We start from the raw sequence: 22,614 nt of genomic DNA, 5'->3' as shown, positions 1-22,614 counted from the left end.
AGAAAGGAGGAGGAGACAACGAAGAGGAGAAGCAAGCCGTTTGCAAGCAGAAGTCTTTCCAGGACAAAGTGCAACCAACTACTATTTTGCCTTTCAAGTCCTTGCTTATAAACACAAAGCTAAAAATATTTTTGGAAACATCCAGTTGGCCCAGTCCTTGGGAAATTAAAATTTAATTATCTGATTTAATTCTTTATCTCAGAAATTTGAATCGGCTCAGAATTAACTTCAAACAAGAAAGTACAAGTACCGTCCTGTCTAGCCAGCCTCAGCTGGCAGCAGTGAGAGTAGCTTTTAAATAGAGTCAAGCCATTCTTGACAAATACCCAGTAAATTAGAGAATATCTTTGAGGTAGTCAATGTAAAGTGCTTCTTTTTTATGTTCTGTAATTAAAAGCAAAAGACAAAGAAAAAAGAAAACTCTTCCTAAATGCAGTGAATAAGAAAGTATAAACACAAGACTTCTCTTTTCAATAGGTTGTTTTTGTCCTCTGTTAAGTAAGCACCAGAGGGTGGTGAGATCATTTCTGCGCATGGTTTGTGGAATTTGTTTGAATTACTACCAGTGGTTTTTATCTTTCTAAACTTCCTTGCCAACGTGAGCTGCACTGCGTTTGCCTTTTCTACACAGTCTGGGCCTGTCCATTTTGTCACTGTTAAATGTAGCTCTTACTACATTAAACACTTGTCATATAAATTAAAATGATGCAAAGACCAGAGCGATCTTCTGTGATGTGGAAAAGTCAAACAGAAGTCAAGGAAACACACTGCGGCAGTACAGCTAAAAATGAAATCGCTTTTGCAGTGACAGTCTGTTAATTGTTGCCTCTGGTCTCCTGAGTTACGAGGGAAAGAGTTCAGTGGGAAAAATCCATCACTTTTACAAGGCAGGCACACGCTTAGGGACAGACACCCCATGATTACTTAACAGTAATCATTGCCAGCCAGTCTTTAAAGCCAAACTGAATGGCTATCCTTCATCTGCCTTCATTCACGCTCCCAGAAGATTTTACACTGAGAAAATAAGACTGCATAGAACATAATTTCTTCCTGCATTCTTATGTTAATAAGCATGATAATACCTACATGGCCACAAGTATTGTTTGGTGTTCTTGGTCTTCTGGTGAAAGTTTGTATAACATACTTTTTCTTCATATAACCTTAGAAATTACTGGGTTGCATTACAAACCTGAATTAAAGCTTTTCTCATTAAAATCTCTGGCTGTGATAATGCAATTGTCTTAGAAGCTTTGAATCATTTTCTGTTTTTCAGAATTTGACAGAGTGTACAGAAGGTTGCCAAACTGTTCTTTTAGCCTGTAAAAACGACTAACTAATTTCTTTAAAAATGCCTTGAGCAGTTCTGCTTAAAGAGAAATTATAGTCTTAAAATATATTTCTTTCATAGGGAAAATACATGGATATTGAGTTTGATTTCAAGGGTGATCCACTTGGAGGAGTTATAAGCAACTGTGAGTATTAATCTTCGTATCAGCATCTTAACACCTTAAAATGTTTTGTTCCAAAAGGAAGATGGTTAAAATATTGAAAAGATCGGCTGTGTTTGTCTAATCAAATCTGTCTCCATTATGTGATAAACTCTGCTTTTTAATTTTCATGTTTTCGTGCTGAATAGTGTACCTTAGAGTAAGTGAAAATAGACTTGAAGAAGTAAGCATGAGTAATAAATGTACTGTATTGTTTAAAAGGTATTGAGTAATGTGTGTGGGTTCGTGTATTGTCTCTGAAGCTGGTAGCAGACGGGTAGGGATGTCTGAGGCTCTTTTAATACTTGAATCCCCCAGATCAGTCACGTTATTTGATTTGATGGGTTGTGTGTTTAAGGTAGATGATGTCTGAGATACGCTGTTTTGTAGTTCTTAAGAGTTATACAAAGTGTGCTGGAGAACACCATGAGGTGGGTATGTTTATTTGGAATCAAAGTGTTCCATACTAGCTTTATCACACTGCACAGTGTAGGAAAGGGCTTATCATGAGAGAGGATGAACAGCTGTTGAGTTTAGAGAGGCAAAGGTGGCCTCAGAGGTTGTTACTTGACGTGAGGATACTGCTACGAAATGTACAGCAATTCAGAAATTTTAACCAGCTTTGCGTGGGGAAGAAAGAGGCTGGGAACTGAATGCCAGCCCAGTATGCTTTGACTTGCTTTCCTTTCAAGAGTTTAAATGCAGCTTTTAAAAGAAATTGCTCTTCTGTGCTATATAAAGCTCTGTTTGTTTGCTTTTCTTATTTTTGAAAGGGGATGGAGGGCAGTGAGTGACTATACTAGGTGTCACTGACCTAGCCTTGACCTCTCTTCCCACTCAGCCAAATTCATCGCTGTTTCTAAAGACTGACTTTTGACTCCATTGGCATTTAACTGGTTGTGAAATAATGAGAATCATCCAAGGTGAATTGAACTCTCTCTATATAATATAAACATTTTAAAACATTGTGAAGAATTTTACGCATAAATACAGGCTTTGGTTTATTTCATAGGGCAAACATTTTTTCTGGACGAGGTCACCTTTTGCAACTGTGCCTGAAAGAGCATGATTTTCGTGACAGAGTAGATCTCGAAACTCAAAGCAGTCACTATTTAAGTGTTTATGGCTACCTATTAAATTTGACATTTGGTAGTAAATGAAATTAGAGGCCAAACATACTCAGTGTATTCGTCGATAATTAAATGAGAACAAAAAAGTTCTAGCAGGCTAGCTGTCTTGTTTGTTTCTTTTTATTTCACATTCAAAATAGATACATAAAAATTAACCCTCCTTTGTAGAGTGGACATTCAACAGTTTGTCTTTGAAAGTACTGTGCTGAGTCATCTAATTAAAATATTGTGTCATATCAAAAGGTGATCCAACTAATTACTCTATAGTTTATCTGCCTTATAAATCTTTGCATGTTGTAATTATAGCATTACATGTAATTATAATGATGTGATGACATATGTAATGAAAGGGCAGACATATTTTTATATCTTCCTAAAAGACGCCTATTTTAGGCATTCTCCCTGTCTTCTCACATTTAATAAATATCTAATAGGAAGAAGATTAATTTAATTTTAAAAATGAAGACCTTATGTGTAAGCGCTATTGTGGAAAAGACATTACTTGTTGAACTATGAAACACCCCGTACTTGACAGGGTATGTCACAAGTAAATACTGAGTTCCTGTAGCTGTGTGTTAATGTATTTCATCTTTGATTTAATGTTTGCAAAATTTGATAGTCTATCCATCTCTCTTTAAAGAGAGTTTGAATTCTGTACAGGTTTAAAGCAAGTTTGTTGTCCTGCCTTAGATCTTTTCCACACATCTGCAGCATTGCAACAGAAATGCTTCTGTTGGGAGGTATCACCACTCTGGAGATACCAGGGGCTTAAATTCTTTTATGCCGCTTAAAATTTACTCTAGTTTTAGTCGAATTTAAGGGTTTGTCTTCTTAATTTGCCAAGAAGAAAGTAGTGCTGAAATTTCTGATCCTTAAAAAGGAAAGTATAATTAGTTTGTTCATAAATATTCTTTGCTTTCTGACCATCTGTTGGTTTGGTGTTAACAGGATGTGAAGATGATATAATAATATTTGATTAAACTTTAGAAATTGTATCTGATGAGCTTGATTTCAAAACACCAATGAAGTTAGTGGGCTTTTTGGATCACATCCTATGTCACCAAGCTGTATTTCATACTATGAGTGGCTGAAAGCAGACACAGTGAACATCTAGTTTATTTTGGTGGCAAGAAGGGTGATGAAAACAAGCTACTAATTTTATCAGACTGGTAAAGATAAGTAGAGATCCATTATACTAAAAGGTCTTGTTGGAAATGTTCTGTAGTTTTGTCCTACTCTAAAATGCTATGAAACTCTGTGATGGGCTTCTCAATCTGCCTGTGTCCCTTCATGTAGTGGGTGATGCTATTGTGACCTTCTCTTGGGCCGTTCTCTGGTATCCTTCAATGAGCTCTTACTTATTAATGACAGGGGTTAACCTACAAGTGAACCTTTCACGGGATGGAGCTCGAGGGTAAAATTATCATGACAACGCGTGTCTCTCCTGTCCAGTTTGCAGGGAATGGTATGTTCCATTCAGTGCAGTGAGTAGTTCATTGCATTGAACTGGTATGTTCCCAAACTGAAGATAATTTTACATTTGAACAGCATGACATACATATAGACTCATTATACATAGCTGCTCAGAGCTTCTCAGTGCACTGATTTGTAAGGTATTTGTCATATTACTATACCATGATCAGTCATAAAAAGAAACTGAGAGTGGAAAATCTGAGGTGAATGTGATTTATGCAATCTTTAAGTATATTACTCCAGTCAGGAATTTTTTCCCGTTAGACTACAAAAGAAAAATGATTTTGTGTAGCATGTGTTGTACTTGTTTGATGCTACATCGGCAGCAACTGAGACGTGGGGGTGAGCAGAAGGGTGAATTAGGGCTGAGAAACTGAGGTATGTGGTAAGCCTGAGTCATTTGAATCCTCCCTTTTTGTTAGTTTTCTGTGAAGGTCCCAGCTGGTTTTCCTAATGGGTGGGAGATGCTGGAATCTGCGTAAGGTGAGGCACACAGCCCTAGTGCAAGCTAACAACTAGCCCAACCGGTCACGAGCTGACCTGATTCACATGTGTGGGGTTAGGAAGCCCTAATTACTCTTGAGACCTCTTCTGAACACTAAACCCCTGCTGTGTTCTCACCAGTGACAAACACCAGTCCCTACTCAAAGTTATACTGAGGCTCTAAAATGCATTTACAGACAGGTAAATTGCGTTTACACTTTCTCTCAGTGAATTGAGTATGAGGTGTAACTGCTCGTCCTGTCCTCCCGTGCGGTGTTTACGTGCAGTGAACAGTCTTGTCAATGCTTATGCACTTTTTCCAGAGCACTTGTGAAGGAAGACAGTTGGAGTGTTGGGTAATTAACTTACTTCACCTGGGCATAATATTGTGGAAATAAATTACAGAAACCATCACTACTATTGTTAGTTTTCCATTTATTACAACTACCATCGTAGTGTGGATGGGAGCAGGAGAAAGGTAGAAAAGAAACTACTGTTCTTCTGTAATTACAGAATAATATGTATTTCATGTAAAAACGGGTATGTTTGTATGTTTGTTTTTAAAGTGATAGGTGCTAATTGCAATAACTTTTACAGCTCTAAAATGTGGCTCTCTGTCGACAGATGCTGCATCTGTTTTGTACTCCAGGTGACGTTTGTGTTCACACTCGGTTTGTTAGTTTTGTGACTGGTTTTGTGTACACTAAATTTTATGGCTGAAATGGTTTTGCATAATACAGTCCGAAATGTTTCATACTTGCAGTTGTTTAGACCTTTTCAAAAGTAGAGATCGTAAAATAGCTTTCCCAGAATATTTAATATCTTAAATTTTCTATCTCTTTGATATTTAATAAGTCTTAAATTTTCACGTGTCACCTGGGATTTTCTGCTGAAAGATACCTAGCTTTTTAGCATTAGATGATCTTTACTAATCAGCCTAAGCTCTTCAGTGATTTAATGATTAACGAGAAGACAACAGTGGTGCAGGTGAAGTACAGTATATGTAATGCCTGCTTTTGAAAAGCCTTTTTTAACTGGCACAGTGTACTTAAAGTCCAAATAACAAGTGATTAAGGAAGGGCCTTGGTTTGCCTTCTTTTCCAACAACAACATGAAAGAAACCTATGAAGCTTATTGAAAGCAACAACTTTTTAAAGTTACTGAAGTGATAATGATAACTTTACAACTTGTTCGTCTTTACAACTTGTTTGTTCATTTTAAAAGACAAGTAATTACCCGCTCACTGAGAAATCAATAACTTGGGATGTTAATTTTAGTTATGTGATTGCTGTTAGTGATCTCCTTTGCTCAGGAAAACATTGCACAAATTTTACAATTAGACATTATGGAAAGAGATGCTTATTCTTGTTGATTTATTTATTTATTTTTTTAATCTTAACTTGTTCCAACATCTCCCTTGGTGTTTTTGTTAGCACAGTTGCCACCATTTAGGCAATTGCCTTGTCTAGATTAGGAAGTGTTAAAAAACCCCAACCAAACACTACGAAACATTTTTATTAGCTCAATTTTAAGCATTGTTTATTACTTGAGTAATCAGGATTTAACACTCTTAAAATGTGCAAATGTTTTTTCACTGCACATACTGCCCACATAGTAGTTTTTGTTTGATACAATTACGGATCATTTCATTCAAGAGAACATCATTATAAACTTGGTGGGAATAATGGGAAAAAGTTCCTGAGAAACCACCACTGTATGTTCTTTTTCATCTCTGCCTTTTTTTGATGATAGCTGAACAATCAAGGTAGGAAAACAGAAAAAATAATTTAGCATAATGTGGGTGTAGAGATAAGTTTCTGTGACTAGAAAATGTTCTGTAGCTTTTGCTGAGTAGCTAAGAAGGTCCTTGGTCGTGGCCTGCTGAACAGAATATGACTAAAATAAACTTCTCCTAGTTTATTCAGAATATACCTAGGTAGCGTCTTTTTCTTTTTGTAGTGTTTACTTATTCCTTTCTTGAATGTTGATTCAATTTGTAGTATATTTAGAGAAATACAAAGATCCTAAATTTTTCTGCATTGATCAAGTTCATGGGTCAAGTAACCAAAGAGAAATCCTGTAAATTTGTACATTAGAGTTTGCGGGAGTATTTAGCATCAATTTCTTTTTTTTTTTTTTCCTCTTTTTTTTTTTTTTATATTAAGTTCAGTTGAGTGGTTTAGCAGGATGGATGCTTACGCAGATCTCTTGCGTTTAAAACAGTGTTACCTAGGAATAACAAATAATCTACAGAACCCGCGGAATGTAGCTGGATTTTGCGTGATCTGAATTGATGGATATTCAAACATTATGATTTAAGAAATGTTTCCAGGATGGACCATTCTGAAGCAATTTAATTTTTACAGTTACTTTGATACACACAACATGTTAAATGCTTCAGTTCAAGCGGGACTGTCAGATAACACAGAAAGAATACCTAATCCATAAATACACCAAATGTAGTTCTGTATGTTCTCACTAGATAACCCTGTGTAGTCCCTATACATAATTTATATAGACCATATAACAAAATGTAATATGTATAGAGTTTGGGGTTTTGGCTTGTGTGGGTTTTCATATAGATAAGCACCACCTGTCCACACTTGCCACAGTAAACAGAATTACCGAGTGGATGCATGCAGAAACTCAGTGTGCATCTTTGTGTCTTCTCTTTAGCCTGTTCGACCCACAGAATTTGTAGTCATGTGAGAGTTAACACAAAAGTTACTGGTTGTGCAGTTGTTGGTTTAAGTAAAATATACTTGGTTGATTTATTAAAATGCTAATTAGGGAAAACAAAGGGAAGGCTTTCTTAAGAGTAGGGCAGTTGGTCTGGATCTTTTCTACCAGTCTGATTTCAGTCTGCATGTGGGCATAAAAGAAAAAAAGCAGAAAATCAATACAGCTTTAAAAAGAACCGGTAGCAGCTGCTTTGTTAAGGTAAATACCTGATTTTCTATCAGTAACTGCTTTCTGGAGCCTTTTTCCTCAGTTATGAAGGCTGACAGAATACAGAATATTGGGACTTTGGAAAGCAGACCTAATTAGTTAATCTCCTTGCTTCTGAAAACATATAAATAAGAAAAATTGCAGTGAGAAATCTTAGACAGTTATTCTTCTAACATAACTCATTTGATATATGCTCAAGAAACTGTTAAATCTGCTGAAGGCATGCATGTAATTAGGTGAAGGCTTACATACAATATTTTGACAGGATATGTAGCTGAGGTTTTATGGCAGCATTTGAGTAAATTTATACATAGAATATTTTTAAATTCAAATAAGCCAAACCGCTTCACAAACTGCATTGCTTCAATATCCTTTGAAAATACAGCCATTTCCTGAAGTGTGTGTAGCCACTGCGGGAGCTGAAGTTGTTTATTTCTTTGAGATTAAATTTGGCTGCGATCTGTTCCAACACTTCACTGGGGAACCTTAACAGCCAGCGTGACTCTGAGCTGCCTGGCACTCACCTTGCCTTTCTCAGCCCACAAATTAACACCTGGATGGTGGACCAGCCTCTCCCTTGGAGCTACAAATGTAAAACTAGAGAGGATCAACTTAGGTACAGGATGACTCTGAGTTTAGACCTCAAGGAGGGGAGCCCCAACCTTAGGTGAACTTGGAGGTAGAGAGGGTGCGTGCTACACTGCTGGCAAGAACTGTGCCTTCTGAGCTATGCCTTTCCGACATAGTGTCAAATGTCAGATTTTAGTCATCTGTCAGCTGAAAATAATGAAGACAATAAAATGGAAAGAGCAAAAGTGGGAATCTGTAACCTGCCCCATCCTAACGTAAAGATGAGCTGCTGGCAATATGGGACAGCCACTTGTTTAGGTGTATCTGTACTTTGTCATCTGTCATGTGCAAAACTTCCTGGTGCTGAAACAGGGCCACCGTGGAAGGAAAGAGACTGTGGGCTTATGGAGTTAAAAAAATACAATTGTCTGTTCAAACAAGACTAAAGTTCTGACCTGGTCACACAACACATTCGATGGCGAAGAGTTATTCGTCTTCATACAGTCTTCACCCTCTCAGATGCTCTGGTCATTGGGAGCTCCATGCACTGTCACCTGCTGTGCTCGTGGCAGTTCTTCACTCAGGCAATTGTGTGTTTATGGAATTAGGTAGTTCAGCTGGGCTGTGAAATATATGAAACTTGTCCTACTATAAGCCAACCCAAAGATTAATAATGGTGTCTGAATTTTTGTCATTGTTGTCAGTGGCTAATTATTAGAATGGAAATGAATTTTTGATTCTGACTTGCTGTAGTTTATTTGGAGGAGGCCCTCCTAAAGCTTTTATAATTCTGTAACTTGAAGCTTGGTCTTTGTTTCCTATTCCACGAGAAGGGGTGTAAGCTTAGGTAATTACAGTGGGTAACGCAGGCAAAAATCTGAACACACTCTGTTGCACTCTTCCTTGCTCCTCCGTTCACTGAGCGAACCCCGGGGCAGATGCTCCCTCGGGAAGGCTGGTGGAGCCTGGGGGCTGCAGCCCGGCACAGAGACGCCGGGCTGGAGGGGCCTCTGCAGCACAAAGGCGGCTGCGCTGAGCAGGTAAAGGTACGGTAGGATACACATTGGGTATTACAGCAGCCAGGCAGGGGAAGTGTTTAGCAACCCCACATGTCCTTAAATGGATTGGTGTTCCCTGTGTTTTACCTTTGTGAAACCTGATCGCAACTTTGTGGCAGCTCTTCTGAAGAGTCACATCCGAACTGTGGTAAATTTCCCTTTTGGGGCTTTCTTCTTGCATGGGCACAGTTTAAAGAGCGCTTAACCCCAGTCAGAGAGAGCTATGGTGGGTACGCAGTTGTAGGTGTGTGGGGGAACTCCTTTGCTGTGCACTTGGAATGAGGCACTGAATGTCTCTGTCTTTATGTTGCTGAATAGATGTAGCTTAAGAGAAACTGTGTACTGGGGACTGTGGGTTTGCTCTCCGGGAAAACGGTGTGGAGCCCTCACGTGCCACTGAGAAAAGAAGGAATAACATTTATATTTTTTTTGTACAAAAGCAGTGAGTGACACAGATAATTGTCCAAAGGTTCTCTTAATGCATCCGTTTCCCCTCTCCTGGTGCATTGGGGACCCAGTGGAGCACAGGCTAAACAATCCTTTTATTGTCACCTCCATAGTAAATATGATGTGGAGTCTGAAGCAATGTGTTACGAGTCAGTTCATTTCTGCTGTCTGCCCAGATTCCTACCCTTATTGTTAAGGCTTAGAAATGTGCTCATCACTAATGGTAGTAGACAAAGCAATCTTCTTGTTAAGCTACTCAATCAGTCCAGTGATGCTTTTCAAAGCGCTGCTTTTCCATTTCACTTTAAATGTCTTATGATGGAGCTTCTGTCAGTCCCGTTGGGAATTTTTTCATAGTCTGATGCACCTGAGGATCACAAATTGCTATGTGATTATTCAGTTTAAGTTCTTCCTTTATCTGGCTTCCCCCTTTCGTTTACCCATCGCTCGTGTGCCTAGCCTTTTACCATTTCAGTTCTTTTCAGACCTTCACCCATGCAATCATTCTTACCAAATCTTAATTTTGTGGTTGTACTGTATATTGGTTGGTGGCTTTTGGGCACATTGCTTCCCTGACCTGAGTTTTCTTTGCAGCTCACAGACTGCAGCTTTTAGAAGTGTACTGGGCTTATAGTTTGCTCAAATAATTTATTTGATGAATATGTACTAATGCGATACATTGTGGAAAAGTTTGTGCCTACCATTTATCATCTTCTAATTTGATGATGATGATATAAAGTAATGAAACAGAAAATGATGGGGGATTATATTCATAGTAAAGTGTTTTGCTCCAACAGTCTTTTGCTGACCTGTGATATTTTGTTTGTTTGTTTAGATCTGCTGGAGAAGTCTCGTGTTGTTAAGCAGCCAAGAGGTGAAAGAAACTTTCACATTTTCTATCAGATACTGTCCGGTGCCTCGGAAGACTTCCTCTGTAAGTGTTGCCCTTGTGCTATTTTCAGATATGAGTCTTTTTTTATAGTTAATGTGTCATTCCACGCACATAATCTTTTGTGCGAAATGTGATATTGATTCATTTTTCAAATTATTTGTGGTAGTGGCAATAGTAAAATACACGGTTTGTTATTATCCAGATATCTAGGTCAGAATGCGCTTTGCGGTGTATTATAAACAAGGAAGAAAGCCTATTCTTATTCAGAAGGCCTGTATTTAAAAGATCCTTAAAGAAAACTTAATCCTACTAATAATGACAGTTCTTGACCATACTGGTTCTGGGATAAAAGAGCTATTATGAATAATGCTGTTACTAATGATATTTTTATTTGATTTATTAGGCAAACTCAAACTGGAACGGGACTTCAGCAGATACAACTACCTAGGCCTTGATTCTGCCAAAGTGAATGGAGTGGATGATGCTGCAAACTTCAGAACAGTTAGGGTAAGAAGTAACAGGGGTTGGGTGTGAACTGCAAAAGGGCTTAACAGAAATGTAGATCTTACGCCCTCGGTCTGGCCATTTGCCCTAGGCCATGAGAGCTATCTTTTCTAAGTCATTTTCAGAGTGCTCAGCACTCTTTGTGCAAGGGTACAGCACGTTTGCACAGGGGAGCTTGGCTACAACTGGAAAATATAAAGAACCAAGTTTGTGGAGTATTCTAGTGGGAATACAAAAAAGGGACACACACCAAAAAAATTTAAAAAAGAAAAAAAAAAATGAAGAGAAAAAAACCCGAAGACCAGACCCCTTGATCAGATCATGGAAAAGGTTATATTATGTAGTTGCTTATGGCAGTGACTGAGCTTCATGAACAAGGTGATGCTGACCAAGCTGAAAGAAAAACGGGGCTGGGATGGTTCTCAAGATGATTTACCATGATGTTTTTGCTTGATTGTATTCAGGGACAGGAAGAATACAGGACCCTGTTACCCAGTGTGTGAAAATTTATTTATTCGAAAAGTCACTGGCTTTTAGAGCAACAGAGTGGACTGAGAAGACAGCAGCACCTGTTCGTTTGACTCTGGAAAAATTGAGTTAGGTTATAAAATAAATTCAGTGGCTAAAAAAAAAGTGCTGCATTTTAGAAACCCATAAAGTGAATGAATTATAGAAGTGGACTGGACTGACATGCCCACTCAATTACCAGATCTTCTTTAATCTTTTATATTAAAAAAATTACTTATCTAAGTGTAGTAATTATATCATGTTCTTTTTGTAGCAGAAGTGTTCATAAAACATTTCCAGTTTATGCTAATACAGATAAATGGTGAATTTTGCATGTATGATCTGTTTAAATGTAGATTCTTTTATCTCATAATTTTACTTGTCCCCTTTACAGAACGCAATGCAGATTGTTGGTTTTATGGATCATGAAACACAGTCTGTTTTTGAAGTGGTGGCAGCCGTTCTGAAATTGGGAAATATTGAATTTAAGCCTGAATCTCGTGTGAATGGCTTAGATGAAAGTAAAATCAAAGATAAAAATGGTAAGATGAGATTAATGACGGGAGAGAAAACACCAGTTTGCCTGAAGTCATTACTAATTTTGCCATTTCTGTAGACATACAATATCCTTACAGAGGAATTAAATTAGTTTGTTTCCAAAACTCACCCACAGGCAAATATGGGTTGAATTCTGTGCCATTTCAGTCACTGTTTGAAATTCCAAAAGTGATTATTTTCTTTTTTCTCCCCTTTATTCATACTTTCTTCTGAAATATTAAATGGAACTAAGCATTTCTGTAACTGCTTGGTTATTCTGCAGTGGAGGCCTCTAGTTCTTTTGTAGTAGGGTATTTCTGTCTGTAATGTTAGATTAATTTGGTCATGTTTTTGCAGTTCATACATTTTGAAAGTTCATTTATTTTCATGTGAAAGTTTTTCATCAGGAAAAGTAGTCTGTGATAAAAGGAAGAAAAATTTCTTCACAAAAATAACCAAAAAGAAAGTGCTTTCAAAACTAATAACTCTGTTTCCTCATGCTGTGCATGTTTTTAAAAAATTTGCTTGGCAGGAGAGTATTGATGGGTGACACCTCTGTTGAAGAAAACCTGTTTTGGGAAAATACTGAACCACTTAAAAACTAATAGTTTTGGGGAAGAAAAAGCAATGGTACGAAAGGATTCATTATATTTACACTGTCCTTTTTCATGCTAGAACTCAAGGAAATCTGCGAGTTGACAGGTATAGACCAGTCCGTATTGGAAAGAGCTTTCAGCTTCCGGACGGTGGAAGCCAAGCAAGAGAAAGTTTCAACAACACTAAATGTGGCGCAGGTAAAAGATGTCCTGATTTTAAAGGAAAGAATAATTTAAAATGGCTGTTTATTCTACACGACTGTACTGTAACTGCCCAAATAAAAACTGCAATAGTCTGTACTGAATAAAACATTTCACTAATGTGTGTTTTTTCTTCAGCTGTTTCTAAGTGTTCATATATGCTGCATGTTTTGGGTTTATGTGTGAATTACCTCAAAAAGATGAGGGATAGGAAAATGCTGCAGAGAATGAAAAAACAAAACAGTTCTGCACAAAACGCGTGTTGAAAGTATTGTGGTAGACTGTTTTCATTTAGAGCAACTGGTGTAATTTCATCTGAATTGTATGCCCCAGGCTGCTGAAAAACTGCTGCTGCCAGTTTATCTTTCTGTAATGCTGCAGAGCCAGTGTGATCGCCACCTGTGTCTCATCAGCTCAGGCTAGCAGGAATGTCGTTTCCCTAACCACAGCTGCTCGAGTCCCTTTAGGACTAAGGAATCCCTTTAGAATTAGGATGGGGGATGTGAGTCTTTAGGGAATAAGCAGAGGAGCAGGAAGGGAGTCGAAGTGCCCTAATTGCAGCTGCTGTTCCAGCCAGCCAGTGCTCCGGAAGGCAGAGGGATGCACCAACAAGCTGCCGGTGCTGCCCAAGCGTCCTGGCACCCTTGTCTGGCTCCGGTGCCTGCTTAGGCAGAGGCTCTGCTGCCTGAGCCATTCTCCCTCTTTTCATAGCACCTTTAGGATATGGCAATCAAATAAGAAGTTTGGGATTAGCCCAGGATTTGTAACATTTTTCTTCTTTCTTCTGTTTAGGCTTATTACGCCCGTGATGCTCTGGCCAAGAATTTGTACAGTCGACTGTTTTCTTGGCTTGTTACCAGAATCAATGAGAGCATTAAGGTATTGTTGTTTTGTGCCTGTAAAAAAATCAATAGAAATCCTTTAAATTAAAGTGGACAGTAAAACTGTATTTGCCAACTTCATTTTTCATGGTTGTACAGTGTTACATATGGTATGGGTGAATAACTGTATCACAGCTCAACAAGTTGCTGTCTGCTCTGTTTTTAAGCTTATGAAAATAGTCAGGTTAAGTGTATTTTGTTTTTATTAGTTTATGTTTCAGTTTACAGAATTTGACACCTTACTTATGAGATACTTGGGAATCATGAAAACTAATGTATGAAATGTAAAGATGACTGACTCAATGTTTAATTTTTTTTAAAGGCACAAACAAAAGTGAGAAAGAAGGTAATGGGGGTGCTAGACATCTATGGCTTTGAAATTTTTGAGGTAAGACCTTTATAACACTAAATATCCAAAGTAGAGGGTTGTTATTAAAGCTTAATAGAGTAGTTCATGAATGTGTAATCGAAATACATGTAATTTGAATCAAGTGTCATTTCTGACAAAAAAACACTCAAAAAGTAAGCCAGAGAGAGATGTCTTAGCATGTCTGGCAAATGAAACAAAGATTTATGAAAGCCCAACTTGTGTTTTTACACCATTGGTAAATAAATATTTATGATGGGTAAAATAAATATATTTTGTTGTGACATACGTTCTGAGCATAAGAAAAATTCTGGCAGTGTCAGTTCTGCCCTGAGGCATTTTGTGGATGCCTTTGAACAAGCTTTGTATCTTTTAAAAAACACAACAAAGACTATACATTTTAAATTAAACCAGGAGTTATATTCTGTTTTACTTCAATTCACTTAGTTAAATATTCTGTACCGATTCCTAGCTAATGATCTGTGGCTCACTGCTGTTTGTTTATGCTAGTATTTTTAGACTGGTGGTATTCTGAAACAAAAACACTAAATGAGGAATTTTTAATTGGGTTAGAGAACACCAGGGAGAAGGAGTTTTCATAAATCTTACTCTGACAGTTTATTTTAAGAGATTTATAGATCTCAGCTGGAAACTGTATATAATGTTTAAACTAGAAGGTCAATTGAGGAGGAAAATCAGTAGAAACCTTGCAATCCTTACTTCCCTACATCCTTCTTGAAAATCCAGGGAGCATGTTTAAACTGTGTAGATGATGGGAATAATCCAGACAAGGGTAATTACATATGGGAGGGTGGTGTAAGCTTTATTTCAGAAGCATAACATCAAAGTATGTGCAAATTAAAATGCCCCTATGAAGAGGAAAAACAAAGCTGATGCTTGCTTCAAGGGTTTACTAAGCTAGGCTGTATGTTTGCATTAAACATAAGAGCATATTTATGAAAATATATTGCATGTGGTCAGGTGGCTGAATGCAAATCTCCATGCCAGATCTCGCTCTGGAGCTGGTCCTTGGCGTACCTTTAGAAAGCTGGACACTAGAATAGTACTGCTGGCATCTTCAGGCAGGACTCTTGTCCTCACTCTTTTATGTTTGATTAAGGATAAACATGTAGGGTGAGGTAGAAGATGGAAGCTTGTGCTAGCACACAAGCCAACTGAGTAATCGTGTTTGCAGGATGGTGTTGCAGAAAAAAGGTTGTTTCGCACAGGCAATTCCATTTTTTGTAGGTCTTCAACATCTTTGGAGGTCATAAAAGCAGTTGAGTAAAGGAGTTGTAGTTCTGCAGAAGAAAAATGCAAAAACGAGGCTCTTTTCACTTACCTTGCATACTGGACTTAGCTTTCCTGATTTATACAAACTCAAAAGCTTTAAAAACAATACAGGTAGTTATTGTTCAGTCCTTTAAATGCTGAGTATTGGTTCTAGTGGAAAAGGTGTGAAAGGTTTGCCTCGTGACTCAAGAGGATCAAATTCATCAGTACATTCACACAAGACTGGACTGTTCCTCTCATGAGTTAAGACCTGTGGCAAGGGCACTAGCCAAGCAGCTTGGTTCAGCATCACAGAAATTATTTCTGCACAGTCAAAATGAGATTCAGGTGGTATGCCAGAAACATACATGGCTTGTATTATACGCTATTTTAATTTTATGACATTTGAAAAGAAACTTGATTGCTTTAGTTTTCTAGAGGTAACTAGTATAGTTACAGGTATTGGGACTGCGTGGCAGTGTTGTAATTCAAAGGGTGAATGGTAGAAAAAAAATCCGTCAGAAAATCCGGAATCAGCTGTGTTTCCAGTACCGCCCACTTAGCCATCCCTGTGTTTCCAGACAAGTTAATTTTATAATCAGAAACTGCTGACTTAGTTGGATCAAAAGAAAAGATAATATTCAAAGGCAAAAGAAAATTTATTTTCTATACAGCTCTAATTGGAACAAAAGATGATGCTATGTCACAGTCCTTAAATTGAGTAAAATAATTCTGTAATGAACACTGTGTAGACAAAGTGTATCTGGTCCTGTCATCGCTTGAATGAATGTATGTAGTAAGGTCAATCAAGAGGATGCCTGCCAAATGTTTTGTGTTGAGTTTTGTAACAAATGGTTGAATCTTGCAAAAATTATTAAGGGTCTTGAGAAAATGCTTACAAAAAGCAATTTTTGTTGAGAATTTAAATAACGACTTCACAGAAAATATGTTGTTTAAAATTAATTATGTTAAACCAATCAATAAATGAATGAAATGTTAGCACTGCACAATACAGTAACTCAAGGAAAAGTCAATAATGTCTTAATATTTATAGCACTCAAAATATAGTGGAATTTGGAGTGTGTGGTACATTTGTAAACACGATGGCTAAACATTCAAAATAATAGCTGAGGTGTAGCTTATGGCAGGAACTATATCCATGCAATTATAAATTACTTAAAACCACTGACTAAGGATGTGCAGTTCCCTTTTGAACCTAATTCTTAAGTCAGATTTTGGTTTCCATGTCTGTTCTCGAAGGTTAGAACTAACATGATCTCTACAAAGAATGTTTTTGACAAAACTATATTTGAAATACTTCTTTATCCGTGAACATGTGCATTTTAAGCTTGTAAGCTATTTGATATGCTGAAGGTAAAAAGGCTTCTTTAATCATGTTTCTACTCAGGAAGCAGATAAGTTTATCATTAGTATATGTTCTTTGACCTAAAGCGTCCTTGTACCTTGGAGACAGAACACATCAAGAACCATAGAAGGTGTAGTAGGAGTTTTTTATATACGTGCTAAATATTTACACATGAAACTTAATACCATTGAAATAAGTAGCAAGGTATGTGTTTACTGAAGGGTGTTTTGGCGTTTGGTTTTTTTTCCTTTACCCCTCAGGATCGCTGAAAGAATAAGCTAGTGATATTCTAGTTTACCTGTTTTGTCCTGAGGTTCTTACTTAAAAGTTATTGGAATACATTATGGACTAGTCAGTTTCCACTGCAAAATCAGTTTGCTACAGATTTTTGAGGTTTTTGTTTTGTTTCATAATGAGCAGGGCAGACAATATTTCTTGGGCCTTACTCCTGTTTAGGATGACTCCTTAGACTGCCTTACAATTCCTCCTATAAAAAGAGTAGAGAAATCCAGATTAACCATTCTGAAAGATCCTGCACTTCACCTTCTGATGACAATAGCAATCTTGTTCTATTGTATGCAAATTGAAGCTTATATAAATGAGATTTTTTTTTCATCTATTTTTGAAAGATTACTTTATTTACTGTCCACTGTAATTTCTACAGTTTTCTGTAATTTAAGATGAAGTTAATTTGCAAAGTAACTGGAGGTTGAAATTTAACAAAGGAAAGATACTTGAGCATTGATAATGCCGGCATATACTCTTTGGGATTTGGTTTCCGCTAATATTTTTATCAAGCGCAAACCCCATTTTTCAGAAAGACCCAAAAGCTACCCAAGAAAGCAGATTTAAGGACTTGACTGTCCAAAAATTCAGATTAGGGAATTTAAATCTATTGATAATCCTCAGTCTCTGTGAGTTTGGCAGATGTCAACAGCAAGCTTGGCTAAACAATCCACAAAATAGGCACCGTAAAGCTGTGTTTATTTTTGAATTCTGTCTTGCCCTTTGTGGTAAGCAGTATGCTGGGACTGAATGTTTCGAAAGTGAAATGCTGAAATTCTGGGTGTCAGTGTGAATTGTCTATGGACAAGGGTTTAGGGACTAGGGTTAGTGTGAAAATGCAGGCTGCAGGACTGGGTTGTCTGTGTAACGCTGCTGGAGCTCGAGCAATGGACTGAAGCCTGACACTAATTGCTCCAAGTACGTCTATCTACATTTTTGAGTGGCTGCGTGTGTAGTCAGTCTGCAGTCCAGACTGTGATTTGAGATGGGGCAGGGATGATGGCTGGTGGCACTGGGAATTTCAGAACCAACTCGATTGCAGAATTCCTGGGGTAGATTTAGGGCTGGTCCCATTTTATTCCACATTTGATTCTGTATTTTTGGGCAGAAACGGTTTCTGCATATCTGTAAAATGTTGGGGTTGGGTTGTGGAAAAGGTGAGGTTTATGAAAAAGAAATGAAGGCTGTAGAAGGTAGATGATTGAAGGCCTGGCAGGTTTCAACAGAGATGAGAAGACGACTCATTCTGTTTGGTTTGGACAGCTAATTTTCTGTTGTGTATGTTTCCTGTGTAGATGAGGGCTAGGATATGTAAAGATTAATGTCGTGGAGCAAGTATGCCCATGGCAGGGGGTTGGAACTCAATGACCTTTAAGGTCCCTTTCAACTCTAACCATTCTATGATTCTATGATTTCTTCTTGCCTAGCCTTCAGAGAAGAAATTGCCTGTCTGTGCTAGTTGGCTTAAAGACTTTATTCTGAATTTTCAGGCGCCACTATGTAGCTGGTCCATATGATGAAGCTAGTGATTTGGAGTGCAGTTTTATGAAAGTTAAGGCTGCCAAACAAGGCTTATTCTTGAAATTTGCCAGGCCATGAGAAGGCAGTCCAAGAGTGTGAATGCTTTCTGCTCGATCCCTTGGTGGAGCAGTTTGTTCCATGTATTTTAGCCTGGCGAGAAGCAGGGATGCACCGGGGATAGAGCTGCAAAAGTAAAGGCTGCAGAAAGAGAGGGACCATTTCCATTGGGCCCTCAGGTACCTGCTGAAGGCCGACCTGAGGTGAAGTGAATGCATTGTCTTTGGGGACAGCATCTGACCAACTCCTTTTGCTCCAGGTACACAAGAACATGCAAAGACGTGGCAGCATCCATCACTTTCTGCGTAAAACCCGGCAGTAAATAAAAATGACACCAACAAAAGAGCCAAACAAGCTACCTAACAGTAAAACCAGGTTCATTTCTCACAGTCTGTGATGCAGTTTGATAGTGCTTCTATTTATTTACAGCAATTAGCTTGTTTCTTGTGTGTAGAAGTCCCTTGTGGTGGTGGAAATAGGGTTGATTATATTGCATGTGTACATAAACTGTCATCTGGACATTGATAAAATGCCAATATCTTTATTGAGGGAATCTGTCAGAAATATGAAGAATGCAGTTTCATTATATTAACATGTTCATAGTTGTGATAATTACCTATTTGCAGAGGGAAGTAACCACATAAGGAGAGGATAAACATTGAAAATACCTTTCTGAGATGTTTAAGGCATGAAAAAATTGGGGAGGTATTTCCACCATTCCATAAACCTATATGACAGTTTGGTCCAGTTGCTGAGTAGTTGCTCTGCCTTTTTCTGTCCTGTTCACTACATGAAGGAAGTTACAGTTGCAGAGCGTGCTGAGCTCTGAGAGATTGCTGCTGGCCCAGAGACTTCCCCCCACCCCCCAAGGATGATTTTACTGGAAGAAGGGTCTAGTTATTTGCTAGAAAGATGACTTCTTAGAGAGAGAAAAAAAAGCACAGGGAGAAAATTGACTTATCAGGATCTTCTTTCATCTTCATCTTTTCATTTTTTTACCATTCTTTTAGTATGGAGACCCTTTCTTCATGTCTTGACTTTGGCACTAACTCAGCCATGGATATCTGTTGTCTTGGTAGTTGCCTTAATCTCCAGACCATAATTTCCAGCCATCTCTTCTAGGCACTATACCTTGCAACAGATTTCCTTTTCGAAATTGTTCAACCCTTTTCTGATGCCTAACAGCATATCTAATCACGCAAGGCAAAGCCCAGGTTAGTGTGAGAGAGGAATTTTTAATCTATAATTGATCGACTACACTTGCTGTCAGGTGTTATGAAAGAGGGGAGCTTTACAGAGAGGGACCTTTGGTTGGACTCCTAGGTGCTATGGAGATTTTAGAATACAGTTAAAGCAATCATTTCCTTAAGTGCTAGAATGCTCAGAAACAGAGGTTCATCCCAGGAAGTTAATCACCATTTAATTAATCACGTTATAATTGAAGGATTTAGAGAGGCTTGGTTTGCAAAACACAGGTTTATGAATTAAATCCCACTGGCTGGCTGTTTTCAATGCAGGAAATATTTGAAATGCTGGGCGAATATACATATGTGAAATGCTCTGCTTCAGTTTGCGAGAATAACGTTTTGCCCTACAGCAGCTATTATGTCTTAGTAGAGGAATGGATAAGATTATATAGTAGGTTCTTGCCTATTTGTAATTCCTGTTGTTCCAGGACTGTAATTTATCAGGTTGAGTTTGTTGAAGTGATAGTACCTGGGTTTCCCTGTGGATCTCACATGCATTGTGTGCACTGAATTTACTGTAGTTTCTTGCCCTTTTAACTCCAAATTTGGTTTAGACCTCTGTGTCCGGACACCACAGCTGAGAGCAAGATGGATTTCAGAGTGCCTGGTTCTCTACCTGCACCAGCAGCATCGATGAGGATCTAAGCTGGTTGTGCTACACAAATATGGAAAATGGATAATCCCCAGTTGCTTCCGTTAGATACACTGAAACATAATCTGACTACATATATATAGAATATTTAAAGTTAAATAATATGCCTCTGGTTCTTTGCCTACGGAGATATTTACACAAAAGCACAGAGCTTATTCTAGTTAAAGGAGAAATTTTTCAATTAAGTTTGATTACTTGAATGTTTGTATATGTAAACAGAAAGGTAAGGGATAAATATTGATAACATATCTTCACTAACTCTGCAGAAAATAAAAAAATGTTATAACTGGGTCACATGTAGCCCATTGCTTTCTAAGATAAAAAGTGTCTTTTCAAATTTTTTTTTTAAATGCATTTTGCCCGTTTTGCTGATTTTCATCTTCCAGCATTTATATTTCTTAGTTTCATCTCATAAACTCGTATGCTTCTCTGGTCATACATAAAAAATCCCTGTCCCCAGACACCACAGTAGGTTATAAATTAAATTTGCTGGTTGGTTTCACCATTGTTCTCAGTGAAGTGAGTATGTTGGTCTTTTAACATCATTACTTTTGCCATCTGGCTTTTTCTCTAGGGAGCCGATGGAACTACCTGGGATCACCTGCCTGTGTTAGGAGGTGGTCAGAGAATTCTGATGCCCAGGGCTTTATTGATGTTGAGAAAAAGTTATTTTCTGGGGCTGTATGTGTTAGAGCAAAAGCGTCAGTCTCTGTATGTCTTTTCCTTCTCCGATATTGATCAAAAAGTTAATTTTAATGGCATTAGTTTTGTTGATTTCAACAGACTGTCTCATGACTTGAAATGTTTAAGTTTTGTTTTAAATTATGCTTTTCCTTTAAATATTTCTCATGTATTTTTTAGCTGCATGTGTTCATATAAGGTATTTGAAAAGGTGTTGCTGAAAACCTTTTTGTCAGTGTTGTTGTAGACTGAGCAATATGTAGATTTCTGAATTGGCTCTCAACAAGAACTGGTGTGATGAAAGATCAAGAAGGAAGAGGAAGTATTGAGAAACACCTCGTATAGGCGTGATACTGATGATATAGCCGAGCCTGTAGGTTTGGATCAACAACATATGCTTGATTTGGGGAACATAATGAAGTGGAGAGGACACAAGAAAATGGAGCGCTTAAATTAGAACTTTATTAGGCAGGTGGAAGATAAAAATTTATTCCTACCTTTTAGTATGGAACCCCGTTTTCAGTTTTAAGTAGGTTTCTTAGTTGCCTCAGTGTCTCTGGAAATGATTGGAAACTGGGTACTCAAAAGTGAATTTAAATTCTCTTTGGGGAGAGAAGGTTAGAAGGTAGTTGGTTTTCATAGGAAAATGCCATTTTAGATATTTAGTGTTTGTAAATCTAATGCAGGAAATGACACTTGGCATCAGCATACTGGACACATTTCTGTCTGAGACCAGTAAGAGACTTTTAGCCTAATTTTAATTTTTTTAAAAAATTGTTATTTTTAAAATATTTTTGTTTTGTCTGTTTGTTATTGGTATTTTACTGGTATAACAATGTATAAGGTCAGGAACATCCATATATGTTTTTTCAGATGATTCAGTGATACACATGACTGGAATCTTCCAAATAAGAAATTAGGTAAAATATTAAGGAACAAAAAATATTTTCCTTAGACTTTCAAGCACCTGTATGTAATTCATGTAATAGCAGTGGTTCAAAACTAGAACGTTTTATCATTTCATGGTTGATTAACAACCTGAGTGAGTACAACATTATGATCTGCTTGTGTGTATAAGCACTATATTTTTGCATGGAGCAGAATTTTTTAGAGTTGAAAAACTTGCTATTCATGAAATGCCTAGTAGTTTGAAGGTTGCTAAAGTCTAAAGCTGTATGAGCAAGACACCATTATTTGTGAAGTGAAAAACATGGTGAAGTAGTCTTTGACTTTTTTGTCAGTGAATTTTTCTACTTGTCTCAACTTATTGTTGCACCTGATAAAAGATTGAGAGGATAAGCTGAGGGTGGTTGGCTGGTCTGTATCTATAAATTTGACATGACTTTAAGCCTATCTCAGGTGACATTCTGACATTTCCCAGCACCTTTAATTTAATTTGAGAGACTGAGTGTTTTTTTCTTCTCCAAAGGTTATATTTTGTCCTCCGTAGT

The 22,614-nt window shown here is 37.7% G+C and overlaps 1 protein-coding gene across 3 annotated transcripts in view; it reads left to right on the top strand.

The window, feature by feature from the left end:
* Positions 1-22,614, top strand: part of MYO1B (myosin IB) — a 114,043-nt gene that overhangs the window by 58,333 nt on the left and 33,096 nt on the right. For all 3 annotated transcript variants that reach the window (XM_074145754.1, XM_074145755.1, XM_074145753.1), the window contains exons 7-13: positions 1,409-1,472; positions 10,433-10,531; positions 10,893-10,996; positions 11,895-12,042; positions 12,713-12,831; positions 13,627-13,713; positions 14,038-14,103. In XM_074145754.1, coding sequence (XP_074001855.1) covers positions 1,409-1,472; positions 10,433-10,531; positions 10,893-10,996; positions 11,895-12,042; positions 12,713-12,831; positions 13,627-13,713; positions 14,038-14,103 — 687 coding nt within the window. The remainder of the gene's footprint in view (positions 1-1,408; positions 1,473-10,432; positions 10,532-10,892; positions 10,997-11,894; positions 12,043-12,712; positions 12,832-13,626; positions 13,714-14,037; positions 14,104-22,614) is intronic.

The sequence above is a fragment of the Numenius arquata genome, chromosome 3, assembly GCF_964106895.1.
Source record: "Numenius arquata chromosome 3, bNumArq3.hap1.1, whole genome shotgun sequence".
Lineage (NCBI taxonomy): Eukaryota > Metazoa > Chordata > Aves > Charadriiformes > Scolopacidae > Numenius > Numenius arquata.
Note: the sequence above shows the minus strand (reverse complement) of the source record. Positions and strands in the feature narration are given on the sequence as shown.